At 43.2% G+C, this 14382-nt stretch overlaps 1 protein-coding gene across 2 annotated transcripts; it reads right to left on the bottom strand.

Annotated features, from left to right (window-relative positions):
- Positions 1-10590: 10590 nt before the first annotated feature.
- On the bottom strand, positions 10591-14235 carry LOC129046613 (taperin-like). 2 transcript variants are annotated; one of them, XR_008508242.1, is made up of 3 exons: positions 13671-14217; positions 12879-12972; positions 10591-11388 (listed from the first exon to the last, which is right to left on the bottom strand). XR_008508242.1 is itself a non-coding variant. In XM_054514058.1 (3 exons), exons 1-3 carry the CDS (start codon positions 14211-14213, stop codon positions 11368-11370), a joined length of 444 nt encoding a protein of 147 aa, XP_054370033.1. In that variant the 5' UTR covers positions 14214-14235; the 3' UTR covers positions 10591-11367. The 2 variants fall into 2 exon arrangements, 1 of the variants encoding a protein (XP_054370033.1); XM_054514058.1 differs by having other exon boundaries at positions 13885-14235.
- Between the last annotated feature and the right edge of the window lie 147 nt (positions 14236-14382).

Below are 14382 nucleotides of genomic sequence, written 5' to 3'. Positions count from 1 at the left end.
TACTGTAGGGTGCTAATACTTTAATCCATTTAGATTTCACTTCTTCATTTGTACTAATATGCATAGTTCTAGCTGTTTTATATACTATTTAGCAAGTTATGCTACTTAACATATTTTGGTACAAAGTACTGCGTGTTTTCAAAGCTTGGTTTTGTTTTTTTTCAATATCTTCAAGGGCTTTCTAAAGGTAAACATGATTTCACTCATCAAACTGGAATTTGATGAAACAGCTTGCATTTTGTTATTGATTTTGCACTATACTGTGTTCCCTTACTCTGTCTACATTCCTGTACTCAGTTTTTCCATTTGTAAAGTACTACCTCACACGGTGTTGAGAGTAAATACATTAATTTTTGAATAGTGCTTTTCCATTTTAAAAGCAGGAGTCAGCTGTAGTTCTCTCTGACTCTCCAGGTACTTGACTAATCTACAATCTTAAATGTGTCTGTTTCAAGGATTGCATCTTCCATGCTTTGGCCACTCCTTTCTGTAACTGTGAATTCTAGAAACTTGGATAAACCTGAGCCTTGCCTAGTCTGGTGGCAGGAGGATGAGCATGAAAGAGCATGTAAGCTACAGCAGAGTGCTTGGATGGCAGCAGCTCCAGGGAGAAATTCAGTGCAGAGTCTTTCTCAGTGCACTGCACCTGTGGCTCTAATGAAACACATGCAAAAAGCTTCTGAGAAACTGGTTAAGCATCCACAGACATTTTTAGACATTCAGATATTTTGGAGATTGTGTCTCTCTTGATCTGCAATTTAAAGAACACCAGTGCCATAATCTTGCAGAAGTTGTGCATTGACCTGCTTTCCCCCTGGCTTTTCCAGGCAGGGTGAGGCTCTCACAAGGATCACCTCTTTCTACCCTGCTGTACATCCTGTCACACCAGGATGAGGGCCTGGGGGGCAGATCACATACAGAGTTCTTCTGCCACCAAAATGTTAGATTTCCTCTAATGGGAAGCTCTCACTGCTGACATGAGTGCCAAGTAATGGGATCTTGAGACTCCTGACTACATGGAACATGTCTCTGCAGCATTGGGGAGACAAGTGTGAACAGTATAAGTACAAATACATTGTGTGCTGATGGGTGTACCACCCCCTCAGTCACTGAGCTGTGATGCTTGCTGAGATGTTGAAGGCAATATGAGAAGGCAATATCATGTACAGCTAAGGAAGTTGAAAATTATTTATTTTCTTGGCCGGGATGAAAATAGTGACAGATGCCTTGTGAGCTTTCTCACTTTACCAAGGATTTACTTCAGAGTGATTTTATTTTTTTACCCTCCTAAGGTCATATTCAGCTACCTGAACAGAGGTGTGCATTTGCATTTCTAATGGGTTGGGTACACAAATGTAGATATCTTGTGCAGTGGTACAAAGTTGAAGTGTGTCAGTAGTTATTCTGAGACTTCACTGTGTATTTGGGAAATGCCATTTCCAGCCAAATACCGGATTTTATTCTGAAAGGTATTTCAGTAAACACTTTTGCTGATTTGGTCCTAGTATACAGGAAATCCAGAAAAATTTTAAAATTATATTTTTATTGCATTCGTTTTGTGGCACTTTGAAAAGTGCTTCCTTCTAGCTCACTGCTGCAGAAAGGGTTCCTGTTGTTTTTCTATGCTGGGTCATGTGGACGAGCCTCCAGCCTGCCCGCAGGAAAGGTTTAAACTTCTGTCCCCGCCCCCTTTCCCATCAGTGCTTCTGCCGGTGTAAAGTCCCAGCTCCGCCGCCCCTGCCGTTCTGGGTCACTTCTTGCTGCCAGGCTGGGGCTAAACATTGATAAAGTTCCCAAGGCCCTCCCTTAACCAGCACCGCAAAGCACCGCCTGCCCGTCCCAGCTCCTCCTGCCGTGGCACGGCCCGTGAGCATCCACAACGTCCAGCTGCCTTTTCCTGACATCCCCAGCCCCTGTGAGCACCGCTCCTTCTTCATCAGCTCTTCCACTGCCACAGTTCTTCTGGCACAGCTGCCTTAGTGGCTGATGTTCACTTACCACGGTGCTAAAATTACTAATGTGCTCTGGCTTCGTGTTGCTGCTTTTGTTTCTATAAAGCTCCATCTGTACGTGCTCATCCAATGTTCCATTCATCTCCAGTCCACCCCAGTGGTGTAGTAAAAGTGCATGTTTCATATTTTCCAGACTAAAAACCCATCTAGAATAACCAATTCTACAGAAATTTTGGTTTATGGTGAATAACATAGAAGCTGTAATAGTCAAAAACTGTGTAAATGATACAAGAATGCAAATAAATTCTCCTTTCTTACCCTGAAAGGATTAAAAACCAACCAAACAAGAACTCCTAACATGGGCACTATATATGCAATGAAGAAACCAAATTAGCTAGAGAGTTTTGTTACCAAGGAACAGACATCTTGTTCAAGGAATTACCTCAAATATTTAAATAAATACATATTCTTCAACGTCTTTTATAAAACAAGGCACTAGAACACTGTGCTCAAACACAGATGAAAACTGTTGAAATATTTTAGTTGAAGTAATGTTAATGTATGTGTTATTTACTTGTGTTGAGGAAGGCTTCATTAAGAAATTTCACACTATACATTTATAAAACACAAACTTTTCTGTTCAAACAGTTTCTTTCTAAAGCCTAGTATAGTTTTTTGACTATTTCAGTAGAGTTGGGGGAAAAAAATCAAGATTCACTTAATTAAGTTTAATGTTACACAACCCTAAGGATTCACATGAATCAGGGCAGCAGCTCTCCCTCTTTGCCTCTGTGTGGGCATTTGTAAAGAAATCCAATATACTAGACTGGATTCATTATGTTATTTAGAAAACCCCTTCCCCTGCCAAACATTATTCTTTTCTATATTTAGTTATTTTCATTTATTTGTTGTTCAATGAAGACCTGAAAAGTGTTTTCTCCTGCAAATGCACCTTAGGGTTGTCTGAACTCATTTCTCTTCCTGGTTTTGCTTAATCATCTATTTGATTAGGTAATCTATTATGTATCTCAAAATACCTCATTTGCAACATCATCCCAACTACCACACAACAGAGTTAAGTCTCAGCTTTTGCAAGTTTTTATTAAAGCACTTTTCTTTAACCTTGGTGACTAGCACTGGGCATACAGAAATAGAATAATCTTTTGTACTTTTTCTTGGCTACAGACAAAGTTTAGCAACAATTTTTATTTCTTTAAATTGTCTCCCATTTATTGTGGTGGCAGTAATTGTATACAACTTAATCCTTTAAAAATCTAACATGGAGTCATACTTCACACCAGAAAGACATATGGGGGTATAATTAGTCCTTCCACAGCAATCACAAGCATTCACGTATTCTCCATATGGTTTTGGCTCCTTGCCTCCTACCTCATTTTCTGTTAGCATGCCTTAAAAACACTGGTACAGCCCTGTGAACCATCCACTTGTGTGCTTCAGGCACACAAATTGTCCTGTCAACACTGCTGGGACACTTGTGCACTTGAAGGTGAGCTTGTGCTTTAAGTGTTCGGAAACTGGGATCTTAAATTACTTCCATTTTTCTGAAAGCTTAATTCCTTCTTTACATTCATTGCTACTTCACACTGTTGCTGTTCTACAACCTGTGTGTTCATGCTGGGAATTTATTTTTGCAGTTAAAACCAGACATTTTGTCTTTGAAAGCATTTTGAGCCTTATGGGAAGGTGTCTGTTTAGACACATAACATCACAGGAAGGTGGACTCTTGGTACACTCCAGAGCAACCTGGCTGCTCTATGGACTGGTGAAAGCTGCTCCAGGTGGAAGCTGATCACCAGCTCCCATCCACTCAAGGGGAGTACAGTTAATTGAACTTTGTCAGCTTTGAACTGACAAACACTAAAACTCAGTGTTGTCCCGCTGAAGTCTCCCCAAGAAGAAGGTTGGTCCCTCAGTGAAATGGTTTGGTTTGTAATGTCCTCCTCTCTTGTTAAAGGATTTACTAGAGAAACAGGGAGGGGCTGTTTCTGTTTCAAAACACAATGTTCATGCAGTCACCAAAGCAGATAACCCTCAGGGCCATCAACAGCTCTACCAGCTGAGGAAAGGAACTCTTAACACTCCCAATCTTCTCTACCCTTTCTTTTGCAAGATCCATCAGTGCTGACTTCTAACACTGTGTCAGTTGAACATTTACCAGTCCCTTTACCTTTGTTACATGTACTCACCAACAACTCCAGGCTGTATCTTTGATTCATGGGCAAAAAAGGTAAATGAAATGTGAGTTTACAGAATTATGGAGGGAATCGTGGATTTTTTAATGTCCGCCCCCCTCCCTGCCCCACAACCAATGAGAGTTCAAACGAAGAGCTGTTATGTGAAATTGTAGTATAAATAATTAACCGTCCTACCTAATTAAGAATGCCTTTAACCTTGCACAACACTTAATCAGGATGACTAGAAATAAAATTGCCTGTGAAAGTCTTCCTCTAACAACTAAGTACAACTAAGGATTAAGAAGCCTGCTGAATATTTGTAAGCCAAGACATGTCAGAGATTTTAATGCAAACAAAAAACTTACCAGTTCTCCACAGGCTGCAAGGGACTCCTGCTCAACACAAGGACCACCCTGCTGTTTAAATGTAAGATCTGTTTTCAAGGTTTTTTATATAGCTTTTCAATTTAAAAAACATTCTTCTCTTACTTTTTTTCCTTTTCTTTCCTTTTATCTTTTCTTTCCTTTTATTTATTTTTCTCCTTCTTCTTTTTCTCCCCTTTTCTTCTTTTCCTTTCTTTTCTTTATATTTCTTCTTTCCTTTTTTCTTATCCTTCCTTTTTTCTCTTTCTTCTTTTTCTTTCTTCTTTTTCACTCTCTTCTTCCTTTTCTTTTCTCTACAAGGGCAAATAATCTGCATTTTGATCTGAGGCAGCTGAAAAAACCGTGTCTGGAGTCTTCACAAAAAAATTCAGTTTGAGGCCAACACCCCTTAGGGGAAATTTCAGACTAGTGAAAGCTGGCAAAGTTTTACGAGCAACTGAAAACCTGTGCAATGCAAAATGTCCGCTTCAAAGTAAGTGACATTACACTGCACATTGCTGGTGTTTTTAAGTAAAGAGGTTATCTGAGATATAGGCAGCTGTAGAGATACTGGCCTTACATTTTCACTGATTTAAACCTATTAGGTCAGTTCCAACCTACTGACCCTGTATAACTGAAAGAGAAAAGACATAGACTGAGTATCTGGACCCTCTTCTGATCTTTCTCTACAACTACCCTGTGTAGCACATTATAGTCAGACCAAACACAAGAGCCTTGCATTCCTCTTCTGGTCCCAACAGCCATAGGATTTTTTACACTGGACACAGTTCTCTAAGATACATGTTAATATTGGAATAAAAAGCATGTCAGTTGGTCATCAGCCTGGTATATCTGAACACATTTTTTAAATACTCTTTTTTTATAAGTAGGAACCATTAGAAAGTTTAAGTTTAAATACAGTTTTCAGACCCCATGCAACAAATAAGATTCTTGGATCATGTTTCACTGTTCAGTTTGTGTATTTCCCACTCCTTTGCTATCCAATATTCCAGCCTTATAATGAAGAAATTTCTCCAAATGAACATTGCCATACTTGTTTCAGAGATATTCCTCAATACCTTGTTCTTCAGGGTTACACAGATACCAGCAATGTCTATGCTGAGGCTTGGTAAAATTGTCTTATAATGCCATAAAGACCTTATTTGAAAGATATTTTGCTTTATTTAATGAGCATTTTTAATGTAAATTTCTTCAAAAGAATTTTGTGTACTAACACACAATTGTAAAGGTCAACCTTTGTTTCATTACTTCATTTGTTGCAACCAGTTTTGTCATCAAAGAAAGTATTTCTTACAGCTGCATTCATCTTTCTTTGCCCTCAAGCGTTTGGCTCCCAAGCATTGTGGCTGCCTGTGTGCACGGGCAGTTCAGTGCACATCCCAGCTCTGGTTGTCAAATTCAGCCTAGAATTGGAGACAAGTGCATGTAGCACTTTTGTCCCCAAGCATCCTGGGCTGAAGCGAGTTGGTGGCTTTGCATGTGCAGTGTTGGCTGTAATGTGCCTGTCTCAGAGGCCAGCCATTTGTTCTGACAGACATCAGGCCAGATGCTACCCCAAACACAGGCACTGTGACAGCCTGGGCCCCTCTCCAAGCCTTGCTTCCCACAAACTGTAGGAAGCTTCCTGCCAACACCAAGCCAGTTCTGTCTTCAGCTCCCTCAGGGAGCACCCTGAGCACCAGCAGTAACTGGAGAAGTGCAGATGGATGGGTCAGAGCCCCTTCACAGGCTCCCAGGGGATGGTGATGGGCAGCACACCAGGCTGCAGCAGGCTCATGCTCGGGCTCCGTGGTGAGGACACTGCCTGCTGGGAGCAGGTCTGGGAGCAAACCCAGGACTGGCTCCATGGTGAGGACACTGCCTGCTGGGAGCAGGTCTGGGAGCAAACCCAGGACTGGCTCCATGGTGAGGACACTGCCTGCTGGGAGCAGGTCTGGGAGCAAACCCAGGACTGGCTCCATGGTGAGGACACTGCCTGCTGGGAGCAGGTCCTGCAGCAAACCCAGGACTGGCTCCATGGTGAGGACACTGCCTGCTGGGAGCAGGTCCTGCAGCAAACCCAGGACTGGCTCCATGGTGAGGACACTGCCTGCTGGGAGCAGGTCCTGCAGCAAACCCAGGACTGGCTCCATGGTGAGGACACTCCCTGCTGGGAGCAGGTCTGGGAGCAAACCCAGGACTGGCTCCATGGTGAGGACACTCCCTGCTGGGAGCAGGTCTGGGAGCAAACCCAGGACTGGCTCTGTGGTGAGGACACTGCCTGCTGGCAGCAGGGCTTGCAGCAAACCCAGGACTGGCAGTTGCAGCAGCCAGGGGACACGGCAGGTGGCTGTCCTGGAGTTGTGTGCCTTCAATGAGGCAGATATAAATAACAGAGAAGGCTGGGGGGCAGGGAAGCCTCTACTTGTGAGCAGCTTGCCACCAATAATGACAAACAACCTGGTGCAGTGCAAGGTTCCCTGCCCGTAGCAGGGGGTTGCATCTAGATGATCTTTAACAGCTCTTCCAACCCAAACCATTCTGTGACTCTGTGAACCGTGCCTTTAGAGAGGAATGCAAGGTTATTAGCACTTGCCTAGGGATCACATCCACTGATTGAGACCTGGGCAGTTTCATAGACTTGGCATCTCTTACCCACCAGAAAGATCAATCACATTGGCCTCTCATTCCCTTGTCCAGCATGAATGCCAAGCCTGACTCCTCATAACATTCCTTCACAGCTTGGAGCACCTCATGTTCTTTTGGTCTGATGGTGCCTCTCCTATGCTGTGATTTTGCTTAATTCCATAATTTTGGTTCCTTGGACATAACATGGCGCAAAACTTCACACCGTGGATAAAACACCCTGTGAATTCCAGATAATTTGGCCTGTCTTCACTTTTCTGTAGGGAATTTCAAGGGGTTCTGCTTCATCCACTGAGATTTTGTGCATGGCCACATGCCTCTGGACAGCAACAACCAGAGCTGCTTTGGAGGTTCCAGCAACTCTTTTCCACCATGAATTTTGTCCCAGGTGAGAGGAGTTAAGGAATCTTCTTTTCAGAGCCATTTTTAGGCACAGAGGCTGGCATTCAGTAATTCCTGCTGCATTTCCTTCTGTAGGTCACAGCCCATTCTTCAATGGTCTTGCATGGAAACTCTTGAGACCATGTAACCTGGGATATTTTTTGTGAAAGACCAAATGGTTGCTAAGAGATAATGAAGGACCAGTGATGGCAATATGTGCTTGTGGTGGCCATAGAAAGACCCCTTCCTAAGCTAGCAGCAAAAAAACCCAGGAATGGGGTGTCAGTCAGCCATTAAAGGCTTGGCAATACCTGCAATATCAATTCTGTAATGTCTGAGAATGAAAAAGAGAGGGGACAAACAGGCATTGCTGTCTGAGAGCAAGCACCTCAGCATGTACACTAGAGGACGCTACAGAACTCACTGTCCTCAGAGGTTTGTATTGGATAATTACAGTAATTCAACTTACAAACACAAATTAATGTCTGGACAATTCTTGAGAAATTCTTAACAGTGCTACAAAGACTACAAAATGGACAAGAAAATCTATTGTCTATTAAGAGTAACTAGGCCTGGGCATGTCTTGACAGAGCAAAAAACTTATTTGAAATTATTCTTAGATGGAAAACATCAGTCTACTAAAAACCAGGACTCCAAGAAACTATATTCTTCTAGATACCTCTACTCGCTTCCACTTGTGAAAGGGCAGGGGAGGATTGTAGAAGATGGCCTAATATCAATTTCTTTATAGCATAAGCCATTAAGTTTCACTCACTCCTTTGTGAACCAAAGGACTTGGGCAGAAATGCCAGGAAGTGCCATCCAATCTGGAGGTGAAGGCATTGAGAGGAGAAGATCCATCCCGTCCATTGCTTTGCTTGTGGTTGATCACCACCATTTATCACTTAGGAGGACAAGTCTTTTTTTTTTTTGTTCAAATTTATCTTGTTTAAACTCCAGCTATCCATGGCTCTCTTCAGACTGAAGTGAATTCCTATACTGGGTAAGTACTATATGATTCATGTCTACTTTTTTTTTTGTTCTTTTTGGTATTAAACAGCTAAAGACTTTTTAAGCATTCAAATTCTTCTATAATTCTTTGTGGCCTCTCCAGTTTTTGGTCTATTTAAAAAACATGACCCAGCAGATACAAACTCACCTTATTTCTACTACCTACTCCACTGTGAGCATCCCCAAACAGCACCAGCCCTTTTTGTCCCACATCTATATGAGGCTGTTTTTGAGGTGTCTTGTGACTGCATCTTTTAAACTTTTCTAAAGTTTCTGCTTTCCAGGATTCAGAAATATCCTCTAGGTACATGATTTGCATTTATTAATCCTGGACACTTAATTTTGCACTTGGACAGATTAAGACATAACTTATTTAAGTGGTTCAACTTACAAAGTAATCCAGTCTGTGTGATGTTTCTGCATTATTGTCTTTTCCTCATCATCTCTATGTACTTTTTCCAGCAACTTTGTCACAGTCACAAATAAAAATAGGAATGACTCTGTGATGGCTTCTAGACCACAATGGAAGTGTTGGGCCATACCTAAGGTTCCACCTCTTTGAACAATCCAATTGTTAGGTTATTTCTGCCATGTCATGTATTTCTTCAGAACTCTCAGTCCATCAGCTTTTAAGCCATGTAATGTATGATACTGAAAGTAAGGGAGGATTTAGGTGTGTGTAGTTTGAAGCACCTTACCCAAGTCTGCTCCATCTGCACAATTATATTGTGCTGAAGCTTCTCACCTACTCAAGTAATGAAGTTTGGTGTGTCTGCCAAGATCATTTTTCCCTAAGCCACAGTTACTGGCACTAGTTACATTTCTACCCTTTTATTCCTTATTAAAGAAATCCCATGTTTCTTTTCAATTATTTTAAAAGAACTGACTTGAACATGACAGCCAGCTTACTACTCAACTCAGACAAATGGGCACTGGCTGATATCACCCTTCCTTTTGAGATTTATTGATATAGATGAACCAGCTACCTCCTCTGCTGACAAAGGCAGACAGGAGTGCATTTCAAAGCACATAGCTCCACATTTCCCTATACTTTTACTTCTCACTAGGCATTTCCTACTGATTAGTGACCAGAAACACTTTATGAAGTCTTACAGACTTTTAGACTGACAGCTTCTCCTTTGTTGCACTCAATTTTAAGTCTCCAGGATTATCTGGACCTGCAGATTAAACTATCAATAGAAAGACAGCTTATCCCTCATACTTCCTTCATTTTGGGACATACTTTTACAAGGATTCCTTTTCAATGTAACCGTCCTGAATACACTATGGTGAAAGTCAGCAGCTACTACAATCATCAAGCAGACCTTTATACCACTGCTGGGAGTAATCTTGTCAATCCTCTTTACTCCTTCCTTTTTAGTCCAATGACTGCAGGTAAATATTGGTGCACTTGCAATATTACTAACTATCAAAAGAGAATATTATGGAACATTAGATCCTTGGGTAAAATTGCAGTATTTCCTTTTTATAAACAAGTTTCAAATAGAAGGTAGAATACAGAAAAATTATTCCAGAATTTCCATGAGAATATATTAACACAGGACTATTCTGGGAGAAATTAGAACAATCCCCCTTCACTTTCTTTCCTACCCAACCTTCATCACTGTGGTTGCATAGGAAAAACATGAAAAGATAATTTCAGCAGGCTCATGTTTACTGTACAGTGACGTAGCCAGCTCACAATGAACCCTCATCACCAGCTGAGGGGTTTGTCAAGGTCAAAAAATGGTTACTGAAACATGATCAGGTAACTGGATGGTAAAATAACTCTCTTTTATCTATTTCATATGATGAAGAAACAAACACATGTATACTTAAAGACCTTCAAATCAGTCACCAGAAAGCTGACAAAACTCAAGTTACTCTCTTATAACCTGGAGCTTGGCAATAGAGGAGCTACAGCTTGAGAAATCTGTGAGTGTTATTCAGCACAATGGTGTTTGCTATGCATGTTGCCAGTACCTGGAAAAGGATCTAATTAACACACAAGATAAAAAGGAAGGAACTGTGACTGAAAATGGCTCATTATGAATTTTTATCATTTATTGACAAGAAAATTATCAGGAAGATGGATAAAAACATCAGCCATACTTTCTTGGAGCTGTAACCCATTTTTCATGACTCAACAGACAAAGTAACTTCTTTTAAGATTACCAAGCTGGAACCTGATCACAACATTCTAATAGCCATTGTGATAAATAAATGTCCAAGTATGAAATTAGCAGCAGGCATCTCCAGATCTAACTCCATGACTGCTACATTCAAGTATGACTTTAAGAGGACACTGAGCAAAAGCCACTGACTTCATTTGCTTTTGTGAGGAAAAAGATATAGCACAGTACCTACTTCTGAGTGACACCAAAATAAACTCTAGGGAAAAATACAAAGGAACAGTAGATCACAAGTAAAATTAGAGTTGGACTGCAAGGGCTCTATTTACTGAGAAGTGAGAACAACTGAGCTATAAACTTTTATATACAAGCTGTATTCTCTCTCTGCTGTACCAAATCTGACACAATCTAACCACCAGTGAAGGTCAGAAATCTATTGCTTACAATGTAGTTTTACTCTTTGCCTACTGAATTCCAGACAGTGCAAGTTACAAAAACATTTCTGCAGGTAAGTTAACCTATGTTGTTCCAGAGTGGTGCCAGCACACCCATGGTACCTGCAGTTCCCAAGTGTGTTCTGCCCTTGGATACCTCTGCTGGCTGTGGGAGCAGAAAGGGCTGTGAATATCAGCTGCAAACACGGCTTCCTTCCTGGCAGCTGCACCCATGGGAGTTACCCTGTTTCTGATCACACCAGGGTGTCTGTGGCCTATTGGAAACCAGAGTGGTTGAGAAAACACTGAGGTAACGGCTCCATCAAGGCAAAAATTACACAAAACATTCAAAATAGGCTGGTATCCTGCTCCTGAGTGGTGAAGAACAAGGGGGTAAATGTGAAACAGTTACATAGAGACAGGATGAATGGCCAGCCAGTCAAGAAGTTAGCAACTAAGTTTGCAAAGAAGACATCCAGCCATTTGCCTTTTAATGGCATTCTAGTTTTCTGAAGCTCTTCCCCTGCAGTAACATGAAAACTGGCTATGCTGAATCTTTGAGTGCAACATGCCCTGCATTCTGGATTTCCATTGCCTAGGTGAACAAGAAATTGAATAAAACATCCTTGGAACCAAAGACCTTAGAGCATATTGTACTGTTCACTGGAATTTTCTATGCACTTTATGTTTGTTGGAAAACTGGCTTAGAAATAATAGAATTGTTGAAGTTAGAAGGTGTTTCTGCAGGCTGTAGGTGGCCCTGCTCAGAGCAGGGCCACCTACAGGAGGCTGCTTAAGGCTGTGTCCAGTTGGGTTTTGAGTATCTTCAAATCCAGAGGCTTCACTATCTCTATGGGAAACATGTTCCACTGATTCAAAGAAATTCACAGTCTTAAATTCAAACCTAAGGACAAAGAAATAAATTTTCCAATTTTTTACTTATTTATACTAGAGTTACCTTACTATTGATTATGAACTAACCATCATCCTTCTCTGTTCTTTCCCTTAGCCTCTTCCATCCTGGCAAAAATATTTACTTAAGACTATTTTACATTAATATCACATGTATGGTCAAGCTCAGAAAACCTTGTGACGGTCAGTATTTTAGGATGCCTTCCTGAAACCCAGTTCTGGGCTGAGTCTACAAAAGTTTTACTATTACCTTAATAGAATTAAATAAAATAAATTTTTGAAGTATTACTGTTCCCCTTCTGTTCTCAGTATCACGGTGTGTTGGGTTTATCCAAGTAGGTCATGGTAGCAGGGGTGCTACACAACTGGCTTTTGTGAGAAGCTGCTGGAAGCTTCCTTCATGTCCAGCAGAGCCAATGCCAGCTCCAGGATGGACCCACAGCTGGCCAAGGCTGAGCCCATCAGGAATGGTGGGCTATTTATAGACTAGTTATACCTCTGGGATAACTTATTTGAGAAGGCAAAAAAAAAAAAAACCAAAAAACAAACGGTTTTTGTGCAGGTGTAACTGCAGGCAGAGAAAAGCAGAGTGGGAACAACTCTGACAGCAAGGTCAGTGGAGAAGGGGCAGGAGGTGCTCCAGGCACCAAAGCCAAGGTTCCCCTGCAGCCCGTGGATGACTCAGAGGAGGCAGTGAGTCCATGGGAGGCCCGTGCAGGAACAGGCTCCTGGCAGGGACCTGCAGACCCATGGCATGAGGCTTCCTGGTGGGACTTGTGACCCTTTGGGGGACCCACACTGAAGCAGGCTGTGCCTGAAGGACTGCACCCCATCTCTGGTAGGAAAGACCCACCTTGTAGCATGTTGTGCAGAACTGTTGCCTGTGGGATGAACTCATGCAGGAGGTGTTAATCGAGAACTGTCTCCTGCGGGAAGGACTCCTCATCCTGAGCAGAGGGAGGAAAAATCTGTGATTAATTGATCATAACCCCCATTCCCATCTCTCTTCCTGCTGGGGGAAAAGGAGGTAGAGCTTCAGAAGAAGAAAGAGGTGGGGGGAATGTGGTTTTTAAGATTTATTTTAATTCTCATTATCCTGGCCCTGATTTTGTTGGTAATAAATTAATATCCCCAAATCGAGCCTGTTTGCCCTTAGGTATTTCTTGAGCGACCTCCCCCTGTCCTTATCTCAACTCATTAACTTTGTTACATTTTCTCTTCCTGTCCAGCTGAGAAGGCGGATGACAGATCAGCTTTGGTGGGTGCCTGGCATCCAGCCAGGGTCAGCCCACAACACACCGTTAAAGTTTGCAGGATGCATGTTTATCAAACGCTGTACTGAAATAAACTCCAAGGACCGCCCAATTTATATTTTATGCCTGTGTGTTAAGATAGAAAAGACTAGTGCATAAAATTAAAGTGGAGTAAAAGCTGAACCAGAGGCTAATTGGCAAAATAAACACAACACATTCGCTGTTCTCAGCCAGATAAGTCACATTTGCATCATTTGATAAGTGCAACAGCCAATTTCCTTCCAGTTTCCTTAAACGTTAAAAACGCCTCTTGAAGAAACCTCCTTGAGGCCTGGCCCCACAATTTTGCAACCGATTTGAAGGTAGCTCCTCATATCCATGAGGGGACCCACCTAACTTCTAATGCCTCAAAAACTTTAGGCTGCATCTTTCATTGATCAACAGCAACTCTTTCCTTAAAAAAAAAAAAAATTCTTATTAACTTTTATGACAAGGATGAGAAAACAACTCTAGACAGGCCTTAGGTTTCAACGCCAAATTACGTCCAATTTTCCATAGTCCCCAAAATGCGAACCACCACCTCCACAGCCCCGATTCTGCTGTTACGTGAGTGCCAGTGGCCCCCGCGGAGCGCCGTCCGTGTTCTCCGTGGGGACCGGGGGTCCGGCACCGCACCCCGCTGCTTTCCGCGGTCCTTGTTGGTCCCGGCGATTCCCGCCGCCAGCTGCACTCCGCGCCGGGGTGACCCGAGGCCGCTCCACCCGCGGCCCTCGGCCCGCGTCCATCCCAGCGCGGAGTCCCCGCACCCTAAAATCTGCTCCCCGCCGTGCACACCCGAGTCCAAGCCCGCGGCGGGGCCGCGGAGCCTCCGGTCCGCGCTCCGGGGCCGGGCCGGGCCGCGGGCCTGGCGGCGCGCGGGGGGGCTCGCCCGGCATGGAGGGGTCGGGCGGGGAGGGGGTCCCGGGGCACCGCTGCGCTCCGCGGACGCACGCCGAGCCCCGGGCGGCGCAGCGCGGCCGAGCCGCGGCGGAGGCGGCGGCAGGAGGAGCCGCGGGACCGAGCGCCGCCGCGCCGCCCCCGCCCCGCCGCCCCGACCGCCGCCTC

This window comes from Molothrus ater, chromosome 2, assembly GCF_012460135.2.
Source record: "Molothrus ater isolate BHLD 08-10-18 breed brown headed cowbird chromosome 2, BPBGC_Mater_1.1, whole genome shotgun sequence".
Taxonomy (NCBI): Eukaryota; Metazoa; Chordata; class Aves; order Passeriformes; family Icteridae; genus Molothrus; species Molothrus ater.
Note: the sequence above shows the minus strand (reverse complement) of the source record. Positions and strands in the feature narration are given on the sequence as shown.